The sequence below is a fragment of the Stegostoma tigrinum genome, chromosome 16 (genome assembly GCF_030684315.1).
Source record: "Stegostoma tigrinum isolate sSteTig4 chromosome 16, sSteTig4.hap1, whole genome shotgun sequence".
NCBI lineage: Eukaryota > Metazoa > Chordata > Chondrichthyes > Orectolobiformes > Stegostomatidae > Stegostoma > Stegostoma tigrinum.
In genome coordinates, this window is record NC_081369.1 from 4,960,585 (window position 1) to 4,985,241 (window position 24,657).

Consider the following 24,657-nt stretch of genomic DNA (forward strand, 5'->3'; position numbering starts at 1 on the left):
AAACTTTGATTAACCCGTTAGTGTCCACTGTTTTCTTGTGGGTCAGAGTTCTACACTTCTTACATTCTGACTGATGAAGCAGCTCCCAACATTCTCCTAAAGGCTGAGTTTGGATTTTAAAGTCCCATTGTCCTTGACTTCCATGCACGCAAAGAAAAATAATTTTGTCTAACTACTGTAATAATTCCATTCAAAGTCATAAATTCCTAATTAAATCACCTCTTTCTTCTAGTATGAGTCTAGCTAAATGTAAGAGCAAATTACTGCAGATTTTTTTTATGCATTCACAGGATGAGGGTGTCACTGGCTAGGCAGCATTTATTGCCCATCCCTAATTGTTCAAAGGGCAGTTAAGAGTCAACCACATTGCTGTGGGTCTGGAGTCACATGTAGACCAGACCAGGTGAGGGTGGCAGTTTCCTTCCCTGAAGAATGCTGTTGAACCAGATTGGTTTTTCCTGACAATTGCCAATGGATTCATCATTAGATTGTTAATTTCAGATATTTATTGAATTCAAATTCCACCATCTGCCATGGCAGGGTTCGCACCCAGGTCCCCGGAACATTACCTGGGTCTCTGGATTAACAGTACAGCGATAATACCACCAGGCATTGTCTCCCCCTTTAGTACACGTGCTAGGATCTGTACTGAAAACAAAAAGCGCTGGACATCACAGCGGTTCAGGCAGCAGCCATGGACAGAGAGTAAGAGCTAACGTTGCGAGTCTGGGTGAGTCTAGTAGCTTGGATGCAGAGTCATCTAGGCGCGAAACATTAGCTTGCTTTCTCTCCATGGACGCTGCCCGACCCACTGTGATCTCCAGTATTTTTTGTTTACAGTTTAGTTTATGCAAGCCTGGCTTTTCAGCCAATGTTTGGAGCTGGGTAACATGCTGGTGAATCTGCAGTGCATGAATTGCAGAGTTAATATGTCCTTTCAAAGGTACAATGCTGATAACTGTAACCTGTACTCCAGTGTGGTTTAACCAGGCCTTTGTACAACTGTAGTAACTCCTTAGCTCCCAGCTGAGTCTGCAACTTAAACTTCAATTACTGCCTTTTCAAACAGTTGTTTTACCTAATGGCTGCACTGGGGGGGCAGGTTCCCTGCTCTTGCTCTCGAGGGAGTGCAGCGAAGGTTTACCAGGCCGATTCCAGGGATGGCAGGACTGATATATGAGGAGAGATTGACTAGGTCAGGATTGTTTTCGCTGAAGTTCAGATGAATGAGGGGGGATCTCACACAGACTTATAAAATTCTAATGGGACTGGACGGGGTAAGATGCAGGGAGGATGTTCCTGATGGTGGGTGTGCCCAGCACGAGGGGTCACAGTATGGGGATTCGGGGTAAACCATTTAGGAATGAGATGAGGAGACATCTCTTCACCCAAAGAGTGGTGAGCCTGTGGAATTCATTACCGCAGGCAGGAGTTGATGCCAAAACATTGAATGTAATCGAGAGGTGACTAGATATAGCACTTGGGGCGAATGGGTTCAAAGGTTATGGGGAGAAAGCAGGATTAGGCTGTTGGGTTGGATGATCAACCATGATTGTGATGAATGATGGAAGAGACTCGAAGGGCCAAATAGCCTCCCCTCCTGCTGCTATCTTCTATGTTTCTATGTCAAAACATACAGCCAGTCTTTTAAACATTGGCTTTTAAAACAGCTCGTTCTCAGCTCAGTCCACAGTTTTAAAAAGCACGAAAGAAAAAAGACAGGCTCCTTACAGTGGCATTGTTTCTTTTCAGTTTGGTTTTCATGAGAAAGAAAGGGCTGGTACCGTTCTTTTGGCCCCTGTTTTGGATAGCTGTGCTGTAACTGCTGAGGAGCTGAGTGTTACCTTGACAAGATATCGTTCCCATCTTTTCAGACGCAGTGCTGCCAATTTCATCATTCAGCTCAGTTTTAAAGCATGCAATTAACTGAATAAATAATTCACATCACCTTCTAGCATGGGAGCAATAAATTGTGCTGCAACAGAGCAGGAAGTGGTGGCTGATTGCTGTCATGCTATGGTATAATGTAATTAAAGTTCTTTGAGCGATACTGAGATTGATGGTGCTCATAGTAAAGACTGCATCCAGTTCAAATTGAGAAATCAAATATTGTTACATGGTGAGTGGCGTAGAATATGAAGTGCCTGTTAAAGAATCACAAATAGTTTCTTTTAAAACACAGTATTTGACAGACACTGACAGTGAAAGACAGAAGAAATTCCACCATCTGGGAAATAAAGAAAGATTATTAACCTTTCAACTGAGATCAATGAAAGCACGCCCTGACTCTGCAGAAATAATTGGAAAGCTTTCTCAGGAACGGGAACTGTAAAGGCATTTTAGCCCTAGGCCAGGCTGGGGCTCAGATAACTCACTAGGTGAGGGTCGGTCAGTCTGGATTCTTGTGAATGCTGGGCATTGTTCCAACTCAACCGGTAAAACAAAGTGTGGGGCTGGATGAACACAGCAGGCCAAGCAGCATCTTAGGAGCACAAAAGCTGACGTTTCAGGCCTGGACCCTTTGTGCTTCTAAGATGCTGCTTGGCCTGCTGTGTTCATCCAGCTCCACTCTTTGTTATCATCTCGGATTCTCCAGCATCTGCAGTTCCCACGATCTCTGACCACGAGTTAAAACAGGTACATGCTTTATTCAATGGATTCATTCTGAGAGTGTTATGAGGAGAGATTGAGCAGTTTAGAGCTACACTTGTTAGAGTTTGGAAAGATGAGAGGAGATCTAATTGAAGTATAAGCAATGCTCAAATCTGTTGACAAATTATACATTTATTCCTCATCTGGGGCAATCTGGAATGAGACGTCATGGTTTTAGGTGAAAGAGTGGCAGATTTAAAACAGATGAAGAGAAATTATTTCTAAAGGGTCATGAATCTTTCAAAGTCACTACCCAAAATGCAGTGGATGCTGGGATACTAAATAAATTTAAGGAGGATATAGACGTATTTTTCATTAGTAATGGGTTAAAGGGTGATGGAGAGCAGGTAGAAAAGCTGAGTTGAGGCTGAGATGATTGTATTAAATGGTGGAGCAGGTTTGAACGCCTACTCCCACTCCTAGTTCTTGTGTTCCTATCGATTTTCATTCCTGCCTTTCAAACATGGCTGAACTATTTCACCACTGAGCAGATTCAAGTTGTGAGTTTATCAAAAATGACAGCTTTTCCTGTTCCCTTCTCCTGACAATGCTTCCAAGTGATTTCCCTGAGAATGGGCTGATTTTGAGGAGGCTCCATGGACCTTTAGAAATGGTGGATGGGGTCTGATTCTGGAATACCCAAGCCCCATTCTCAGCATCCCCAATTTTCACCAGCGGACTCACACCCTCATTTTCAACCTGTTTGGTACCAATGTATTGGTAGGCATCTGCTGGAGTTGGACCCAACATTGTTGTGGAGTTGGGTCAACTTCTTAAGGACCTGTGGATCATGGCCCCTCAGAAGAGTTGTGAACTGGTCTGGGTGTGGGAACCATTATATCGATAAAGAAGCCACCACACCCCCAAACCCCCAAACTAACCTGAATGGTTGTTAAATCCACCATGCCAACAGAAAAGCTAATGCACAGAGTAAAAAGGCAATCAAAGAGTCTAATCGAATGCTGGTCTTTACCAATGGAGTAATTAATGATGCATAGCTGTAGCACCTTGTCAGATCACATCTGGATGTCTGCATTCTGTCTGGTCACTACAGCTCAGGGAGTCTGTGTAGGTTTGCCAAGGGGGTAAATTATGAAGACAGGGTCTGCAAACTTGGCCCGAATTCCATTGAGATTGAAACCTCAAGGAGTTGAAGTGATAGAAAGGATTTGATAGGTTAGTCATGCTGCTTTCTTTGGTGGGGGATTCCAGAACAAAGGGACAGCATCTGAAATTCAGAGTCAAGCCATTCACAAGTGAAATAAGGAGGCACATTTTTTCAATACAGACGATAACAGGAGTTCGGAAATCACACCTTCAAGGGGCTCTATATGTTGGGCTTTTGAGACTGAGACTGCTGGATTGTTGAGAGGTCAAAGATAGGGAGCAATGAACGTGTGTCAATGTGCCCCTTTGTTGGTGATGGGAACCTGAACATCCCAACACTTTGCTATTCTCTTTGACGTTGGCATCGCTGGTTGAGCCAGTATTTATTGCTAGTCCCTACTTGCCCTTGAGAATGTCGTGGTTGGCTACTACTGCAGTCCAATCAGCTTCCAGCCAATTCCCTAAGCATCTCAGCGTGCCTCGTTGTCAACCGTGTCCCTCCTGTTTTTTACCTTTCTCTGCCATGTTGGGTGACCTTCTTCTGCAACAGACAGACAGGACAAAGCAAAGGGGATTGTGTGCCACTCTGCTCAGATGCTTTGTCCGGGCAGGAAGAGGTGAGAATAACCGTGGTGCTGACAACATTGATAGATGTGTGTGGGGACGAGCTGGAATCTGTGAAACGTGTGTGTGCATCCTCAGTGTCAGTGAGTGCTCTGGGTGACGGTACTGAGCAGACTGAGGGGTTGTTGGCACTGTGCATATATTCACTCAGCTTGACCAGCAGTCAGGGTATTTTATCCTCCCTTGCTGGCCTATCTGCAGTGCCAGCCCTGTGGCAGTGCCCTACTATAATGCCTTTCTTCCTAGGCCTGAGAGCACCACCCAATTCCTGGAGTCCAGCTCCGTGTCCAGAGAAACCAGGATAGTGTCGCTAAAGTGGCCCAAAATCTCTGCTGATCTTTGTGGGTGACTTTCAGCCAACCCCCATTGAAGCCTGTGCGCTCCTGAAATGGACAGACAGCCTTTCAGAACAGGAAGTTTCCTGAAGATGAGTCTGATATTGGGAATTGTTTCATGTCAATAACGTAGTAATAAAACTGAGCAGAAGCCAAGATCCAGGGAAGCCCAGCTAAATGAAGGGAGGCAACCAGCAAATCCACGGGTGCTCCATCAGAAGGCATATCATAGAATCTCTACAGTGTGGAAGCAGGCCATTTGGCCCATCAAGACTACACCAACCCTCTGAAGAGCATCCTCCACCCTGTAATTGTAACTAGGAATTCCCCATGGCTAGCCCACCTAGATATTGTGAGCAATATCCCATGGCCAACCCATTTAACCTGCACACCTTTGGACTGTGAGAGGAAACCCATGCAGACACGGGCTGAATGTGCAATCTCCACACAGACAGTCGCCCAAGGGTGGAATCGAACCCAGGTCCTCAGCACTGTGAGGCAGCAGTGCTAACCACTGAGCCACCGTCCGCCCCAGATTTCCTGCCGCACGATGGTAAATAATTCATCCAGTCCCTATTCCAGTTTCTACTTCAGAAATACTCGAAACAAAGGAGGTGGCAGTCAGGGGTGTGCATTGCTCATTCCTGGAGTTCCTGGTACTTGTCAATTGCCAGAGCCCATCAATTATAACAGGAATGACTGCTGAAGGAAGGAGTATGGTGTTTTCGATCTGATCAGCCTGCAGCAACTTTCCTGGCTGATGCAAATTCAGCATCAATCAACTAGCTCAGGGCTGTGCCCATTAGTCCCACTCATGCACCAAAAATCAAACAGAGGGTGCTAATGTCTTTGGATAAAGCAAACATTAACTATTTTAATTGCTCTTTCAGGCAAACAGTGAGCACTGCAGAGAAGCAATGCTGCTGGCTCAAATCCTGTGGCTCTGGCTGATTAAAAATCATTAATTCAAACGGTGGAAATATGTATAAAGAAGAATAGTTTTAGAGCGATACATCAGGCTGCTGACAAATCACTAAGGGTTCATTATTTCATTGGAAATGACAAAGAAATGTGGCATTAATTCAGGACTGCCACAGCCTCCGTCTATTAGAATTACCGCTTTAGCTGATGGTGAGAGGGAAGTGGCACAGGAGATTCTGGAAATTATAACACGGCACAAGTCAACTACTCCATAATCTGCTCTTTTTTTGCACCCATTAACCCACAGAAGCCCTATTGGAATACCGCGTTCAACTCTGGCCTCCCTGCTATAGGAAAGATGTTGAGAAACTTGAAAGGATTTGGAAAGGATTTACAAGGATTTTGCTAGCATTGGAGGGTTGGAGCTATCGAGAAGGCTATTTTCCCTGTAGCGTTGGAGGCTGAGGAGTGACATTTTAGAATTTCATAAAATCGTATGGGCATGGATAGAGTGAATAGTCAAGGTCTTTTCCCTGGGGTGGAGGAGTCCAAAACGAGAGGGCATAGGTTTAAGGTGAGACGAGAAAGATTTATAAGGGACCTAAGGGGCAACTTTTTCATGCAGAGAGTTTTACGCATATGGCATGAGCTGCCGGAAGAAGTGGCTGGTACAATTACAATATTTAAAAGGCACCTGGACGGGTAAGTGAATAGGAATGGTTTAGAGGGATATGGGCCAAATGCTGGAAAATGGGACTTGATTTATTTAGGATACCTCGTTGGCATTGACAAGTTGGACCAAAGGGTCTGTTTCTGTGCTCTATGCAACTTTCCAGAAAATTTCCTGGTAAATATTTGAATGAAGCTTCTGCTGTTTTGGGCAATCTACCTTGCAAAACTGAAAATAAATTCTTGGTGACGTAATATTTGCCAGTTAGTTAACAGCCCTCTCCAACTGAGCTGTTTCACTCTGACTGTTGGACATGTAACCCCATGAAGGATGAGCGGTAGAAGATAGCGTGCTGTTTAAGAGGAAAACAATTCTATTTGAATTGTAGAAGAAGTATAACCCCAGAGTCTCGAATAGCTCAGGGGGACAACATCAGTTGATCCTCCCATCCTCTGCACACAAATTCTGAATAAATCCATCAACACAGTCAAAACGAATAGGCTTAAAAAATCAGTAATGTGTCATCTGTAATGTGTTGAATACCCACAGAAATGAAAGTACATATCATGACTCTTGGAGTTTTATTATCTGTTTCACCATCAAACTTACACTTTACTATCACTGTTAACATTCACAATTGTGATAACCAAAGTTAATAACCTATTACCACTGCTAGTTCTACATCTTCCTCCTCCAAACTGGAGCTGTGTCTTAATAGGATTTGCGATGTACCCAGTTATAGTCCTCATAAACTTTGGTCACAAGACTTCAATTGGGTTCAGTAACAGGTCATTCGATCAAGGAGTCACAGAGCTGTACAGCATGGAAACAGACCCTTTGGTCCAACTTGTCCATGTCGACCAGATATCATAAATAAATCTAGTCCCATTCGCCAGCATTTGGCTCATATCCCTCCGAACCCTTCCTACCCATCCAGATGCCTTTAAACGTTGTAGTTGTATTCACCTCCACCACTTCCTCTGGCAGCCCATTCCATATATACACCACCCTCTGCATGAAAAACTTGCCCTTTAGGTCCCTTTTAAACTGTCCCCTCTCACCTTAAACCTATGCCCTTTAATTGTGAACTCCCCTACTTCAATTCCATGTCCCTCATGATTTTAGAAACCTCTATAAGGTCACCCCTCAGCCTCCGACACTTCAGGGAAAATAACCTAGTCAGCCTCTCCCTGTAGCTCAAACCCTCTAACCCTGGCAACATCCTTGTAAATCTTTTCTGAACCCTTTCAAGTTTCTCGACATCTTTCCTATCGCAGGCATAAATTTGTGGAGGGAAAAGGAAGTCAGATAGTTTTGAGCTATACTTACAATCTGATTTCCCCCATTGAGAGGGCGCTGGTGATCCACAGGAGGTCCAAAGTTTTAAAGGGAACCAAAACAAAGCTGACATTTGCTGCAAGGTTTTTCGCACTCTCCGGGTACATGAAGTGGTGCGTCGTGCGGCTGCCCACGTCTGCTTCGAAGCCAATAGTTGGAGCTTGGTTCATTCTGTAATAAATGAGCAGTTTGAGTTTAATTAAGACCCAGAAAGCCATTATCTACAATTCTTGAAAATAAGCTGGAGGGAGACTAAAGATGGAGTTGGAACAAAACTGAGTCACATCTAACCTGTTAACATGAAATGTTTTATCAAAACAGCTGCTGCTAAGTTTGTTTTTGAATCAAACTTGGGCTGCTAAGTGATAAAGAACATAATTGCCAGGCAATAATGATCTCAGAACTACCACTACAACAACCTGGAGGTCGTCACTGTCCTGAAATGTAACTGGGATCAGTCACCTAAAAGCTGTGACTTACAAAAGCTGCTCAGAGGCTGGGAATCCTGCAGCAAACAATTCACCTCCTGACTTCCCAGAAACATTCCAGCATATGAAATGCACAAATTGGGATTGTGATGGAATACTCTCCACTTGTACAATGAGTGCAGCTCCAACAAACTGTAGAAATTTTATACCTATTAGGACAAAGCAGACCGGGTATTCACTCCCTCCAGCGCTACCAGACAGTGGAACGCTGTGCTCTAAGAATGGACACTTTGACACAGTGGTCAATATCTGGCATGCCCGAATGAGCAGAAATGCTCTAGAGCTCTAGTGGGCAACAGAGGTCTGGAATCCAGACGTGGCATGGCTTGAAGATGAGGCAGGCTAGGTGCTGGCGTGAACTAGGGTGGAAAGACTGTCATTCTGAAGCTTTTATTTTTTTTCCAATTTATTCTTATGTTTTTGTCATTTAGTACCTAATGCTGGATGTTTTATTTCCTTATTTTGCAAATTTTTCTGATTTAAGAATCTGCACCAGGGTACCTAAGTGCCCAAGATGGCGTCATAAGTAAACTTTTCACTGAGCTCATATAAGTACATGTGACAATAAAGCTGTTTCTAATTTGAATTCAATGAGTGAGCCTCCACCATCCGATGGGTAAAGAATGTTAAAAATGCACCACCCTCTCAGTGAAGAAATTTCTCCTCTCCTCAGTTCAGCCTCTAATTCTGAAACTGTATGCCCTCGTTCTAGATTCCCCAGGCAGGTGGAATATTTGTCCTTCAGTGTTTGTACACTTCAATGAAATCAGCTCTCGTTCTTCTAAACTCTAGAGAAATAAGCCCATTTTCCTCAATCTCTCCTCATAGGACAATCCCGCCAACCCAAGGATCAATTTGGTGAACCTTCATTGTGCTTACTCTATGGCAAGTACTTCCTTCATTAGGTAAGGGGAATAAAACTATATGCAGTGTGTACAACAGTATATTCAATGTGCTTTCTTTCCCCCTCCCAGCCTGTACTTTACTCTCAGGTGTCCGTTATTCGATACATAAACCATACAAACCCATTGATTAGATTCTAGTCTGTAACTCACTTCTAGTATCTGTCCTTCTATATATAAACTATCTGAACTTCTTGATTAAATTCCAGTCTGTAACTCACTCCTGCGTCTCCATTATTCTATGTATAAACTATCTGAACCCCTCAATCAGATTCCAATCTATAACTTCTTCCTGGATGTCTGTAATCCTATATATAAACCATCTGAACCCCTCAATCAAACGCCTGACTATATCTTACACAATGTACCTATTTTACATTTGAAAGCAGTACACTTCATAGATAGATTCCACCTTCAATAACTGCTGGAAGCTTATTACCTTTTGGTATAAAATCAGCTTAAATATTCAATTAGATTGTAGCCTGTAACATTCATTGATATATGTGCATTGTTCTATTGTTCACCTTAATGCTTTGAATAATTTTCAGTTTGTAACTTTGTCTCATGTATTGGTTACTTCATATCTTTAGAATAATAGTGCACCTCCCATTTGACATGTCCGTGTATCCACAAATGCCAAAAAAGTGTGAACATCTGAGTGTGATGGGCTGAAGGAAACATGAATTTAACGTGACACTTTGCCACACTGCCTTGACACAAATAAAGAGAAAAAAAAATGAAGAATGTAACATGACCCTTTGCTGAAGTAGGCAAGAGACAGTTTCCTTCATGAAAAGGAGCACCAGATGAAATATTAATGTGTCAGTTCCCATTCCTTATGAGAACTCCCAATAACCTAGTTTCCACAGATACACCGCATCTGGAGAAACCTATTTTGAGTTTGAAAAGGTTGCTGCTTGCTGATTTTGTACGATGCAAACCACCTCCAGGGCTCTACCCTCACCACAGCCTCGGAGTCAGATCATTACAATTTAAAAGTTTCTGAGGCTAACCAACAAATGCTGTGGATTTCCATCATTAATCCAAAATCAGGAAGTGATTTTGTCTGTGCGTTGGGAATCAACCACAAATACTACTCCTCCCTCCCCTCCCCCAATTCATGAGTATCTCACAGAAATCATAGAATCCCTACAGTGGAACAGTGACCATTTGGCCCATTGAGTCTGCACAAACCCTCTGAACAGTATCCCTGTAGCCCCACACAAATCAACACAGATATGTTCAAAAATATCCCTTCGACATTCAGAAAGCAGACCAGGGTTTCAACCATTCAGGATTATCTGGGAGACTCCGAAGATTGAAAACTAATTTTCAGAACATTAATTTGCTGCACAGAGCCCTGAAATAAATCATACCGGCTTTAAAAATGCTTCTTAATATTGTTTGGACTCTTTTGTTTTATTATTTACAGCAATATTAAAAACAGATAAAATGGCTGCGTGATTACACAGGTGATGGAAGCCTCCAGGAACAAGCAGAGTCAGTATCAAGCAGAGTCAGTAACACTAGGCTAACATTTTATAAAATGAGACAAAAACAGAAATTGCTGGTGAAACTCAGCAGGCCTGGCAGCATCTGTGGGAGAAAGCAGAGTTAACGTTTTGACACTGGACTCAAAATGTTAACTCTGCTTTCTACTGAATGTAGTTTCTGGGCTTGCTGAGCTTCTCCTGTAATTTCTGTTTTTGTTTCAGATCACCAGCATCTTTGTTTCATTCTATGAAATGAAAGTGGGCTTTTCTGGTCCAAATGGTGCAAGACACTTCTGAAACCAAATGGTCGGGATTAACATCAGCCAACGGTGAACACCACTTTCCCTCTTTTTATTTTCCCTTACATCACACAGCATTTCCTGGAGCTCTGGCATCCAAACCAGCGGAGCTGCTGCGTACGAGTGAAATATCGAAATTGCATTCCTAAGTATTCTTTGCTCTTTTACCCACAGGCAAGGAAGAGAAAGAGAAGACTTATAGTCCTCCCTGTTAATTTGAGCTTTATAAATAGATTCACACCATGGTGTCATGGCTGGAGCAACAGCAACCTCAAAGGCACACGTTGCTATTGGTAACAGCCATAGCTGCTCCCTGGGTGCTTCAGGCTGCATCTCAAACAAGTAAAGCAGCTTCGGGAAATGGCCCAGACTCCATACTCTCAGCAGCTTGTGAGGAGATTCTGAGTGACTCTACCCTGTTGGCTCTCTCATTATGGGCCGCACCTCACCCCTGTGTACCATCGGCACTCGTCTGCTCCAACACGTTAACCTTCACTGTGGTTTCCAGAGACCCTTTGAACCCCACAAAATTTATACACACTTACCCTTGCCAGAAATGAGTTATTATATGACCCGAGTAACAAACATATTGGGATAAGCATCGAACTGGGTCGTTCAGCACTTTTGGTTTATTTACTCTTTCATTGTTGTGTAGAGACATCGTAGGATTTGTGTCATGGCAGGAGATTAGCAGAAGCCCTAGCATTCCAATGTGATGGATTCATAGAGTCACAGAGCACGGAAACAGACTGTTCAGTTCAACTCATCCGCACCAGACATCCTATACTGATCTAGCCCCATTTGCCAGTATTTAGCTCAAGGCCCTCTAAACCCCACCTATTCATATACCCATGCAGATGCCTGTTAAATGTTGTAATTGTACTAGCCTCCACCGCTTCCTCTGGCAGCTCATTCCATACACACGCCACCTTCTGCGTGAAAAATTTGCCCCTTAGGCCCATTTCCAATCTTTCTTCTCTCACCTTAAATCAATGCCCTCTAGTTTTCGATTCGCCTACCCTGGGAAAAAGACCTTGGCTATTCACTCTATCCATGCCTCTCATGGTTTCATAGACCTCTGTAAGGTCACCCTTCAGTCTCTGACACTCCAGGGAAAATAGTTCCAGCCAATTCAGCCTTTTCAATCTCTACAATCCCTGCAACATCCTTGTAACCTTTCAAGTTTCACAACATCTTACCAAAGCAGGGAGACCAGAATTGAGTGCAGTATTCCAACAGTGGTCCTGGCCATGTCCTGTAATGGTGCAACATAACATCCCATACTCTACATAACTCCCATACTCAATGCACTCCCAGTAAAGGCAAATGTACCAAATGCCTTCTTCACCACTGTCTACTTGCAACTCCACTTTCAAGGATAACAAGGTGTAGAGCTGGATGAACACAGCAGGCCAAGCAGCATCAGAGCAGCAGGAAAGCTGACGTTTTGGGTCTGGACCCTTCTTCAGAAATGGGGGAGGGAGAGGGGAAGGGGATTCTGAAATAAATACAACGCGAGGGGGAGGCGGATGGAAGATGGATAAAGGAGCAGGTTGGTGGAGAGGAGACGGACAGGTCAAGGAGCCAGTTAAAGGTGAGTAGGTGGGGTGTTAGGGTGGGGATTGGTCAGTGAAGGGAAGATGGGCAGATCAAGGTACTTTTCACTTCCAAGGAACTATGCGCCTGCACCCCAAGATCTTTTGATATACTAAGATTCCAGGAGAAACGTGTGAAGAAACACCCAGCTGCCTCTTGTATTGAAGAGTGAAGAGAAATTGAGTGGTTACACCACAGCATTTGTAATGTAGAAGCCTGGCCTCATGCTGTGGGGATGCAAGATTCACTGCAGTAGCTCACCAAAGTTCCTTCAACAGTACCTTCCAAACCTACGATCTCTACCATTTAGAAGGCCCAGGGGAGCTTGGAACGGAAACTGCACCATCTGTAGGTTCCCCTGAGCAACTCACCATCCTCACTTGGAAATATATCACTGTTCCTTCAATGTCACTGGGTTAAAAGCATGGAACTCCATCCCTCAGGGAATTGTGCAGATTCCAACATCCAAAAGACTATACTGATTCAAGAAGGCAGTTCACTGCTACCTTCTCCAGGGTATCTACAGATGGGCAACAAATAACGGCTTCACAAATAACACCCATTTCCTCTAAATGATTAATTAAAACAAACATGAGTTCAAATCCTATCAGAGCTTGTGGATCTAAATTCAGTTAATCTGGAACAAAAAACTAGTCTCAGTAATACTGACCAATTGTGTGATTGCATAGAAAGGAGCAAGTTGTTCAGTGAGTTCCTTGGGAAGTCTTTTCTATTTTCACTTCTAAAATAGTTTAAAAATTGGTGGTAAAGTTAATAAAATGTATAAAAAGCAAAAGAAATAAGTAATGTAATTAAAATATAATTTAAGGTCAGGGTAGCAGCTATTGATTATGCCTGGCTGACCTTTACCCACTCCTTTTCTGCCTTACTGCTGTTCTCTCTCTCTGGGCTCCATCTCCATCTATCATTTACTCCCACCCCATCTTCAGCCCATATCCCAACCTTTTCCTAGCCACAATCACTTCGGAAGAAGTCACTTGACCCAAGCCATTAACTCTGCTTTCTCTCCACAGATACTCCAGACCTACTGAGTTTCTCCAGCAATTTCTGTTTTTGTTCTGGACCATCATAGTCTGCAAGGCTGTCAAAATGAGAAAGACAGGGGCCTTCACTCACTCCCAGGTCCAGTTCAGTCTACTGATGGGAGCAACCTGAAACCCTCAGGTTACAGGAGACCCTGCTGAATCTGGTTTCAGGTTTTCAATTCTTTCACTTTGGAAGGAGAATCTGCATGTATTCTGCCAATAATAGAGATGGACTTTGTTTCCATCCTTCCTTCCTTTAAATTTCTGTCTTGTATAATATCACTTATTTTTGAGTTTGGATTTTTGAATTGGAACTAGTGGCATATGGGTTTCCTGTGCATCTGAAGAGGTTTAATGATACACTTGTAAATATCTCCGTAACCATGTTGATTTCTTTCTTTGGGCAAGACAGCCTCAAAGAACTTTATTTTGTTGACTTTAGAAGAGTTTACGAGGGAATAAAGTACACAGTGATGGAAGATTCTGAACTTGCTTTTTTAATGAGTGGGAAACACCAATATCTTGGAGAAAATACTTTTCAGTTTCAATTTAAGTTTGGAGAGTTCTACAAAGTTCTTAGCTGAAGCTGGATGTGCAAAGCAGTTGCTTCTGAGAAAGGGAGAAGATGGTTTAGATTTGTTAAAAATTAGATTAGCTTAGGGAAAGCACTTTGCTACTTGGCCCAGACCAGAAGTGTTAGGGTAAAACCCTGAAGGGGTTATTTGAAGCTGATAATGTGTAAGCTCGGGTATATGATGGCTCCAAGAAAAGCATATCAGAACCTTCTAGACGAGGAGTTGAAGGAGAATCTCTCTGGAACACATAGTGTAGAGGGATGCTTTTGGGGTCCCAGTGCTTTAGGAATTCATGTGATAATATTGTTACCATATGTTTGAAATCTTCAAGTTTGTGAACTACGTAAAATGGTTTGATTTATTCTATTTTATCTTCAGTTCCTTTGGATAATAGATTTCTATTTTATTGTTAAATCTATATCTGCAGCATTGAGTACTTATGTTTCAATGAAAGACTATCTTGTTAAAACAAATAAAAAATAAGATCTATCAAACCAGATTTTACGCTAAGATCTGTCTGGCTTGTGTAGTAATAAAATCAGCTGGGATCATAACAATATATGAACTTAGTTAATAATATGTTCTCTTTCTATTAAATACCTTACAGCAATAATTGTGTAACAAACTAAGCTTTTACCTTGTCTCAAGCATAACGTTTTTGTTTAAATTGAAATACTCAAAAACTAAATGAAACTACAAACAAACCTATATACAATGTTTAATTCATGAGCCATTCTGACGAGATGCTTGGTATGTGGTTGTGATACTACGTTTGGTCAAATGCTGCCTTAATACCAAGGGCTGTCCATGTTTGTCCATGTTTGTCCATGTTTGTCCATGTTTGTCCATGTTTGTCCATGTTTGTCCATGTTTGTCCATGTTTGTCCATGTTTGTCCATGTTTGTCCATGTTTGTCCATGTTTGTCCATGTTTGAACGAAAGCTGTAGATGTCTGGAAACAAATGACTGTCGTGGAATCCAACCGAGTATCAGTGAGCAAGGTGTCGCTGCATACTAATACATTAACTAATCAAGTAATAAACAAATGACAAAATAAAATGTGTATCAATTTAATACTTTATTATTTTGCTACGTATTATTACTGTGTATTTAGTCTGAGCTAAATACTATATTGTCAGACCATTATGTTCGGGCTAAATCTTAGCCACTCAAATTTATGTATAAATAGTATATGATACAGAAGATTTAACATATCTATGAGCCATTGTCCACAGTTAGTTCAATTTTTCTTAATCTGGCAATACATACACCTAATATTGTCTTAGTCATGAAATTGTATTGGACTGCAAACAGTTGGTTACTGAAATCAAAATGAAAAATATACAAAAAGAGATGGCAAAGTGAATTTGTGAAACATTTGCCTTGTCTGTTTAAAGTCATAGAAAAATATTGTACAGATATATCCTGAATTACTAAAATTCTCAACAACAACATAATTGATTAATTTTGTCTGGTCAAAGTTCAGACAAGAGGTTTCTGATGTAAGAGTGAATTTTCATCAGTAAATATTGATATAAATATATATACTTATAGGAACTGGAGTTGGCCAGACAGCCTCTTGAACCTGTTCCACCATTCAATGAGATCCTGGCTATTCCTGAACAGGCGAGGACACATGCCACACATGAATCAAAGGTACATTTTTGAGCATAAAATCCTTGCGCATAAAATCCATTTCAATCAGTAAGACTTCCACTGGGGACTGAGTTATTGGGCTGATTTTTAGCAGGTTGACTGCACACTGCCTCTCCCAGAGGAAATGTCAGATATTGGAATCTGAGCAACAAGCCCACCAGGTAGCTATAATGAGATAGGGCTGAGATCAGATCTAGCACTCCGAGGAGGAAATTAGAAATTAGTGACCAATCTCACTGCTGAATGAGGACCTCAACATTCTGACCAAAGCCATCGCCAACCAGGTCAGGTCCGTACCAGAGTCAGTGCTTCACACTGAATAGATCTGTGCTGTACCATTAGGAATATCCTTAAGAGCCTTGTATTACTGAGGGATAGGATTATCTATGTCTGACATTGGGTGAGGGGGGGTGGGGTGGGGGGAGATGGAGCACCTGCCTCATAAAACTGGACCACAAGAAATCTTTGACAATGTATCGCATTTCCCACATGATGGATGTGTTCTCCATCATGGGCTTTGGGCAGGGACTCCACAATTGGGTATGGCTGCTCTACACAAACATCAGGATTGCTGGTCCAATCAACGGTTTGGAAAAAGAAATTTTTCTAATCAAGTTTGGGATCAGGCAGGGCTGACCTCTCTCCTGTTCTGTTCAAGTGTCGTATGTAACCTTCTGCTGAATCCATCGTGTAGGATGTGAGCGTAAGACGGTTGACCCTCCAGGGTAGTGGTGACATGAGGGTCAAAGGCCCCCATGTACATGTCACCTCCTTCTGCTCAGGCCTTTTGATGGGACAGATTGAGTTATGTGTATGACCAGCTCAAACCAGCCTTGGCCATCAAGGTGAATCAGCGCAAGCATAAGAGTATTCTTTGGCAACCAGGCAGACCAATCCTTTGCCAACTTCACTGTCAGGTCAGATTACCTGAAAGTGCCGGGGATATGGTTCAGAGGTCCAAAGGTAAATACTACAAAGGTGCAATGGGGAAAGGATGCTGCTGACGACCTTTCAGCCACAGGACACTGAGGGTCTGGAAATGATCAACCCCTTGGACTATGTACTTTACAAAGAATGTAAACAGTACATCAAGGGTATGGAAAACATCATGAGGCACTGCATCTTGTATACAGAAATTTAGATCTATTGCAGGTTCCATTTGGAAATGTTTTGCTCTCAGGCTGTTTATCTGACATGGAACGTGCTTTGTAAATATTAAGACTGTTACAATCGAGTCAAGTGGAACATGTTGTTATCGAGCAACACGTTAACAAGTCCTGTCATATTCAAGTCAAAATGTGCTTGCAACGTTTACACAAGTTAGGAATAAGGCATATTGCAAAGTCTAGGAATGCCAGCAGCATCAGAACTCTGCAGCTCGACAATGACACCAACATCACTCCCAGGGTCAGCAAGGTCAGGGATGGGTGGGTTTTAGTGGTCAGGTGGGAAATGCCAAAATGTTGAGGGAGGTTTAACAGTTTGGATGGGTGACTGGACACAGATACGATGTCCAGCAAAGGGAGTATCCCACTTTTACCCTCTAATGCTCAACTGGGTCAAAAAAAAAGCCTCCCAATTTCCATCTGTGTGCTCACGCCATCCATAATATTTGAGTTTGGAATTCTGGTCTCCCAGCTATAAGAAAGATGTTGCGAAACTTGGAAGGAAAAGATTTACAAATATGTTGCTGGGGTTGGAGGGTCTGAGCTATAAGGAGAGGCTGAATGGCCTGGGGCTAGTTTCCTGGGAGCATCCGAGGCTGAGGAGTGACCTTATAGAAGCTTATAAAATCACGAGGGGCATGGATAGGGTGAGAGGCCAAATTCTTCTTCCCATCAAAGGAGAGTCCAAAACGAGAGGGTTTAAGATGAGAGGGGAAAGATTTAAAAGGGACCTAAAGGGCAATATTTTCACGCAGAGGGTGGTGCGTGTATGGAATGCACTACCAGGGGAAGTGGCGGAGGCTGGTACAATTACAACATTTAAAGGGCATTCAGATGGGGACATGAATATGACAGGTTAATAGGGATATGGGCCAAATGATGGCAAATGGGATTATATTAATTCTGGATATCTGGTTGGCATGGATGGGTTGGGTTGAAGGGTCTGTTTCTGTGCTGTACAGCTCTATCAATAAACCGACTTGCTAATAGCTCAATCGCTTTTTAGTTTCTTTTGCAAAAAAATGAAAAGTGCGCTGCCAATTTTGGTGCCCGCTCCCCTCCTATTTTAGGGGATATAGGTCCAGAGAAGGGGGCGTACCAGTCACCTCCCATTTTTTGTACCCCCTAGCCTAATATTAAAATTAATATCTGGGAGCATTTGGATCGGGAAATGACACATTTTTGTTGATGAAGTGAAATTGGAAGGAATCGCAGCCCAAATATTAGGCTGTAGATTCCTTTTGGAAGCTGACAGGCCCAACGTATATTTCCAAAATCTTCATACTTACAATCCAAGTCGGAATTATGTTAGGTGGCATTTTAATACCAAATCTATGACCACGTGGGTAAGGAATTGCGTGATAACCTCATAGATGTGGAGCATGTTGGTTAAAAGTGCAGCTCAAGAAGTGTTGTATGGAGCCTTTAAAGCAAGTATTATCAATGTTACTCCCATGATTTCAAAATCCAGAATGCATAGGAACGGGAGGAGCCATTTAGCTCCGAGCTTGTTTGCCCATTCAAAGAGAGCATTTCCAACATTTTTAACTTTTTAAAAGAAGTAAATGTGCTGGTTTTACCCAGCACAGATACACACAACAACAACATAATGGTGATGTAATGATGCTTAGCTTGGATCAATTAGCACTCTAACTTCTGAGTCAAAAGGCTACAACTTTGATGCCCCACCTTCTTGTACATTGGACAGACAGGAAGAAAATTGGCCACAAGAGGACATGTACACCAACTAGCAACAAAAAGATGTGACCAATACGCACTCATCTCCATCCACACAGATAAGGAGAACCACCAGTTCGATTGGGACAATATCAGGATCCTGGAACAGGCCAGAGACAAGCATGGGAATTTCTAGAGGCCTGCTTCTCCACTAAGAAGGCCATGAACAAACACTTAGAATTAGACCCTACATATACTCCACTGCGAAGGAAAACTGGAAGTGAGGTAATCAAATGTAAAGGACCCCAGAGTTTAAATACCAGGCGGGAAAACACAACAGTGCTTCATGCACTGATGATGTTACCCAGCAGTGAAATGAAACGTCTGCAAACTAATGAACCGACTTGGCGAGCGAACCAACCATAGCATCCACCACCCGAGCTACAGATCTACTCAAGAGCCTGTAAGAAGTTACAGGATCAGAAAAACAGCAATCAATTAGCATGGACAATCCCAAAAACAGCAAGGTGATTATGAACAGATAATGTGTTTTTTGAGCTGTGTAGTAAAGCATAACTATTGGTCAGAATAATTCTTTGCTCTTTTCCTCTGTTAAATTGCGTCATGAATTTTGTTCATTCACACAAACTGGCAGATTGGTTTTGATGACTCGGGGCGGGGGGGGGGGGGGGGGTGGGGAGAGATGGCGCCTCTGATGGTGCAGCACTCCTTTGATTTTGTGCTCAAGCCCTGGAGAGAGATGTTGAAGCCAGGACTTTATCATTCCGAGGCAGGAGGCCACCAACTGAGTCATAGGGATGTCGGAATATTGCAAGAACGCCTTGCATCTCCATGGCAATGGGAGGCTGCTTCTACTGTCCTGCTAGGATCAGAAGCTCATCTTATTGTGAGATCCACCTTTCATCATTTCAAGATGCAGTATTTAATAAAGAAATCAATAAAAATTTAAAGCAGAGGAAGCTACAAGGCTGAGGAGATTGTTTGGGGCAATGGGATTGTCCTTACAAAAGTCAGCCTTCTGGTCTCTAGGCTTTCATTGTGCATTTAGTTACAGATCAGATGATACCTCAGTTGTAACAAAAAACTGAAATTGCTGGACAAGGTCAGTAGCCCTGGCAGCATCTGTGGAGAGAAATCAGAGCTAACGCTTTGGGTCCAGTGACCCTTCTTCAGAACTGCTGGTAGCTAGGCAAAAGTTGGTTTCTAGTAGAAGATAGGATGGGGTGGTGGGTGTTAGGAGGAAATAAAGGGGGGGGGGGGAGACAGAATCCAAAGAGATAGAAGAACAATTGGACAGACAAAGGAGGGGATAACTGTCAAATGAGGAGAATGAATAGGTACTAATGGGGATTGTTAGTGGCTAACAATGGATTGTATGTAATAGCAGACCATGTGATAACAAGGCCTGGTGTGTGGGGGTTAGGATAAGACAAGCTCTAAAATTGTTGAACTCAATATTAAGTTCAGAGGGCTGTAAGGTTCCCAAGCAGAAAATGAGGTTCTTCCAACTTGCGTTGAGCTTCGCGGGAGTACCGCAGCAAGCCCGAGACAGAGATGTTGGCCAGGGAACATGGTGATGTGTTGAAGTGGCCAGCAACAGGAATCTCAAGGTCTTTTCTGAGGGCGGAGTGTGGTGTTCCATGAAGCAGTCGCCCAGTCTACGCTTTGTTTCCCCAATGTGCAGGAGAAGGGGAGAAAAATTGAGTTGAGGTAGGAAGGGATGAGTTCTGTGGGGCAGAGGCAGGTGGATTCAGTGGGTCTGTCTGGGTAGTCTTGTTTGTGGACTCCAACTCTCTCACATCCTTTCCCCATTCCTACACACCAGGCCTTGTTATCACATGCTCTGCTATTACACACAACTCATTGTTAGCCACTAACAGTTCCCATTAATAGTCATTTATTGTCCTAGCCAGATCATGATCCAATTCCTTGTCTGTCCAGCTGCTGTTCTCTCTTTTTTGGCTCTAGCTCCACCTATTGCTTATCCCTTATCCCATCCCCCCACCGTATCTTCTGATAAAAAACAACCATTTCCTAGCTACCATCGGTTCTGAGGAAGGGTCATGGACCTGAAATGTTAACTCTGATTTCTCTCCACAAATGCTGCCACACCTGCTGAGCTTTTCCAGAAATTTCTGTTTTTGTTTCTCATTTATAGCATCCACCGTTCTTTCAGTTTTTATTTAATATCTCTGATGCTATTGGAGAACTAATGGAGAGATCTAAAGACAATGGATGGGAACCAGTTTCTAAAAATGTTTGTCACATCTTCATTTCTAAACTGATGCAAATGAATACTGTCACTTGCCTGCATTTGACTGCTCACAGAATGTGTCACAATGTTATTGTAATGTGACAAATCAATATTAGAATACAGTACAGCCTCTGTTAATTATAGTGAGTGAAGGATTAATTGGTTTGTTATGTGAGCAATTGTTCAAGTTTAAGATGGTGACATTTAAACTTACCAGCTCTGAGGAGATTGTCATAACAAGCACAAGAATTTCACAAAGTTTAGAATTCAGCATTTTACTGAGATTATCAAACAAGACCTGGGACCTGGAGTTCAACAAAATTTGAGAGGCTTGATGCAATGGTTGCAAATTTCCAAAGAAGCTATCGAAATGCCTACTTGAGTGGAGGTCCTGTACTTTGTTATTTTGCAATGAAACTAGAGCAGGAAGAGATCCTCCAATAAGCGTCTTGTACGATTACATATTTATTCTCCCAATTTCAGCCCTTCAGATCACAACTTGGAGTCTTGTTGGGATGCCTAACTCTGGATCCTTATCTCTAATCCATGCTGACAGATTGTTTGGGAGAAATCACAGCCTGTCATAAAGTGGTTCTCACTTGATGGGTGAAATTTTGCATTTGTAGGCTAGTCATATCTTGTGCTACTCAGGCACCTAACAGGACAACTGTGGGTGACCCCCAGGACCAAATATCCAGGGGGTGCAAGTCCCACTACTGACTACCAGTCAATCAGAGACCGACAGCTACCGGCCAATCAGAGGCCCAGAGCTGCTGGCCAGTCAGATGTTGAGAGCTTCTGGCCAATCAGAGGCCAAGAGTGCTTCTGTACTCAGCAGTGCCACTAAAGAATACAACACCCCTGAACTGAGGCCTTGGATCAAGAAGAGACCCTGGCACAGGTCTTGGAGGTTGGGGAGAGGGATAAGCCTGAGGGCTGGTTTTCAATGGGTCACCCCCTTCCAAGCAGCCTCACTGATAATGTATGAACAGATACCCACAGCCAAGAAATCTCCACATCAGGATCTCAATCTGCAGGGAGCAATATTGGCTGAAAGCGCAAGGTGACTGTGTGGCCAAATTCAGCTCTAACCCCATTTACAAATTTGCTGACAACACTGCCATAGTGGATCGGTCCTCAAACAACAATGAGACAAAGTACAGGAACAAGATAGAGTGCTTAATGTAAACCGTAAAGAAAGCAATCTCTCCCTCAATGTCGACAAAATGAAGGAGCGGTTCATTAACTTCAAAAAGCAAAGTGGAGAACACGTCTCCATCTGCATCAATGGTGCAGAGGTGGAGGTGGTCTAGAGCAGAGTAAATATCACCAAAAATCTATCAGGTCCATCCATGCCATGCTACTGTCAATAAAGCACAACAAAGTCTCTATTTCCTCAAAATGACTCTCAGCAATTTTTGTAGATACACCATATGAAGCATCCTATCCGGATGCATCATAGCATGATATGGCAACTGCTCTGGCCAAGACTGCAAGAAATTATAGAGAGTTGTGAACTCACCCCAGTCCATCATGAAAACCAGCCTTCCATCCACTGACTCCGTATACACAGCCAATATAATCAAAGACCCTCCCACCCCACGTATATTCTCTTCCATGCTCTTCTGTCAGGCGGAAGATACAGAAGTTTGAAAACACGTACCAATAGATTTAAGAACAGCTTCTTCCCCACTTATGAACAGACCTCATATTAAAGTTGATCTTTCTCTGCACCTTCTCTGTAACTGTAACACTATATTCTGTATTCTGTTCTATGACCCTGATGTACTTAACGTATCTGATTTGTCTGGTTAGCGTGCAGAACAATACTTTTCACTGTATCTTGGTACATATGAAAACAATAAAGCAAATCAAGTCAAAGATAATGCAGGTGAGCCTGCATTAGTTGATATGGTGACGGATTTCCGACCAATTAAAAAGGTTGACATTGGACTCGGAGTGCCAATCAGAGGTTTTCCAGCTTTAGAGGAGATCCTGACTGCAAGGTAAATTATTGAGCGGGGGATCCAACAAGAAGGTACACTCTCAGGTACTGTGTAAAAACTAGATCTGTTGATCTTTGTCATTATTTTTTCTCTAATACTGCTACTAGCTTCTGTGAAACTTTGGTTCTCCCAAATTTCTTTCATGTAAAGTATTTCCTGTGTTTGAGTGTATCAGGACCTCACACTCACACAGTCATATATAACTTCACACACCTCCTTGCAATTAGAGTATTGTTGCTGTCAGAAATGAATGTGAAAAGCAAGGACTTTGCAACTTAAATCAAAGTAATTAATCATACGAAACATTTGGACCTGTTTTAACAATGCAATAGAGCATTATATTAATCAAAAAATTTCAAACTTATAAAAGAGTAAAGAGCAAGCGTAAATTGAAAATGTTTGGTGACCATCTTAACAAAATTGTTCCATGTAGGCTGTTTGCAACCTTACTTCTAACAGGCATAAAAAAGGATAGAATTGCTTTTACAATGCCCCTCAATTTTATGCCAGGCAAATCGATGAGTCTTCTGATAAATTTTTATATTATTTAAATGTATGAGGAGACTATTTTTCAAATTCATAAAGCGAGAGAAAATGGTCTGTTCCTACACAGATTGAGCAAGTCACTGTATAATTTCCATGCTTACTAAGCAGAACGGCCCATTTTTTAAAAAGAAACAACTGCACCTGATGCATACATTACAACGCCTCCAAAATAGAAAAGTACAAGGTCTCTTCACCCTGTGGTTTGTGAGGAGGAAACTTTAATGAAATTCCTGTTCTTGCCAAATTCTAATCACGTTTTAAGCCTTACTAGTGCTGGGGGAATTAATTCTCTACTTTAGCGAGCTTTCAACCTTCAAATCAAATGCCTCAATCCCAAGTGCTTTGATTTTGCACACTAACTTCTGATGTGGCACTTCATCAAAAGCCTTCTGAAAATCCAAATACACCACACTCACAGGTTTTTTCCTTTACCCATCTACTCGTCACGTCTTCAAAAAGCTCTAGTAGATTTGTCAACTGCATATTTTGCTTTCATAAATCAAAGTTTATTTTCTCTAATCCTGTTGATATTTTCATGTTGAGATTATCACATACTTTCCCTACTGTCTATGTTAAGATAATGCATAATTCCTGTTCTTTTACACTCCCATATTTTTTAAATAGTGAGGTTACATTTACCACCCTCCAATTTGCTGAGGCTGTCCCAAAATCTACAGAATTTTGTATCTATTACTCACATATTTACCAATCTTATAATTTCAAACAATACATTAAAACCTAGATTTTTCCTTTTAGTCACAGCCATGAAGAATTTGATATTCTTTGCATATAATTACTGTGCATGCATGTGAGATACAAAGGCATTTAATTGCATTGATGTTGAAATTGCCAATCGCTATATTTGAACATTATCTCAGCACATACAGCTAATCTACAGATTTTGAGTTTGGCTTTCAGAATATTATTATTTGAGCTTGGGGCAGCATGGTGTCTCAGTGGTTGGCACTGCTGCCTCACAGCACCAGGGATTCAGATTTGATTCCAGCCTCAGCCTGTGTGTGTGGAGTTTGCACTTGCTCCCTGTGGGTTTCCTCCTGGTGCTCTGTTTCCCTCCCACAACCCAAAGGTGTACAGGTTAGATGGACTGGCCATGCTAAATTGCCGGTAGTGTCCAGGGATGTGCAGGATAGGTGGATTAGCCATGGGAAATGTGAGGTTATGGGAATACAGTGGGGGGGTTGGGTTGGGTCTGGATGGGATGCTGTTCGGAGGGCTGATGTGGACTCAATAGGCCAAATGGCTTCCTTCCACATTGTAGGGATTC

The 24,657-nt window shown here is 42.4% G+C and overlaps 1 protein-coding gene across 11 annotated transcripts in view; it reads right to left on the bottom strand.

Moving 5' to 3' along the window:
• st3gal2 (ST3 beta-galactoside alpha-2,3-sialyltransferase 2) overlaps positions 1-24,657 on the bottom strand; it is a 297,050-nt gene that overhangs the window by 18,096 nt on the left and 254,297 nt on the right. For all 11 annotated transcript variants that reach the window (XM_059651578.1, XM_048546296.2, XM_048546294.2 and 8 more), the window contains one exon: positions 7,639-7,818. In XM_059651578.1, the coding sequence (XP_059507561.1) occupies positions 7,639-7,818 (180 nt within the window). The remainder of the gene's footprint in view (positions 1-7,638; positions 7,819-24,657) is intronic.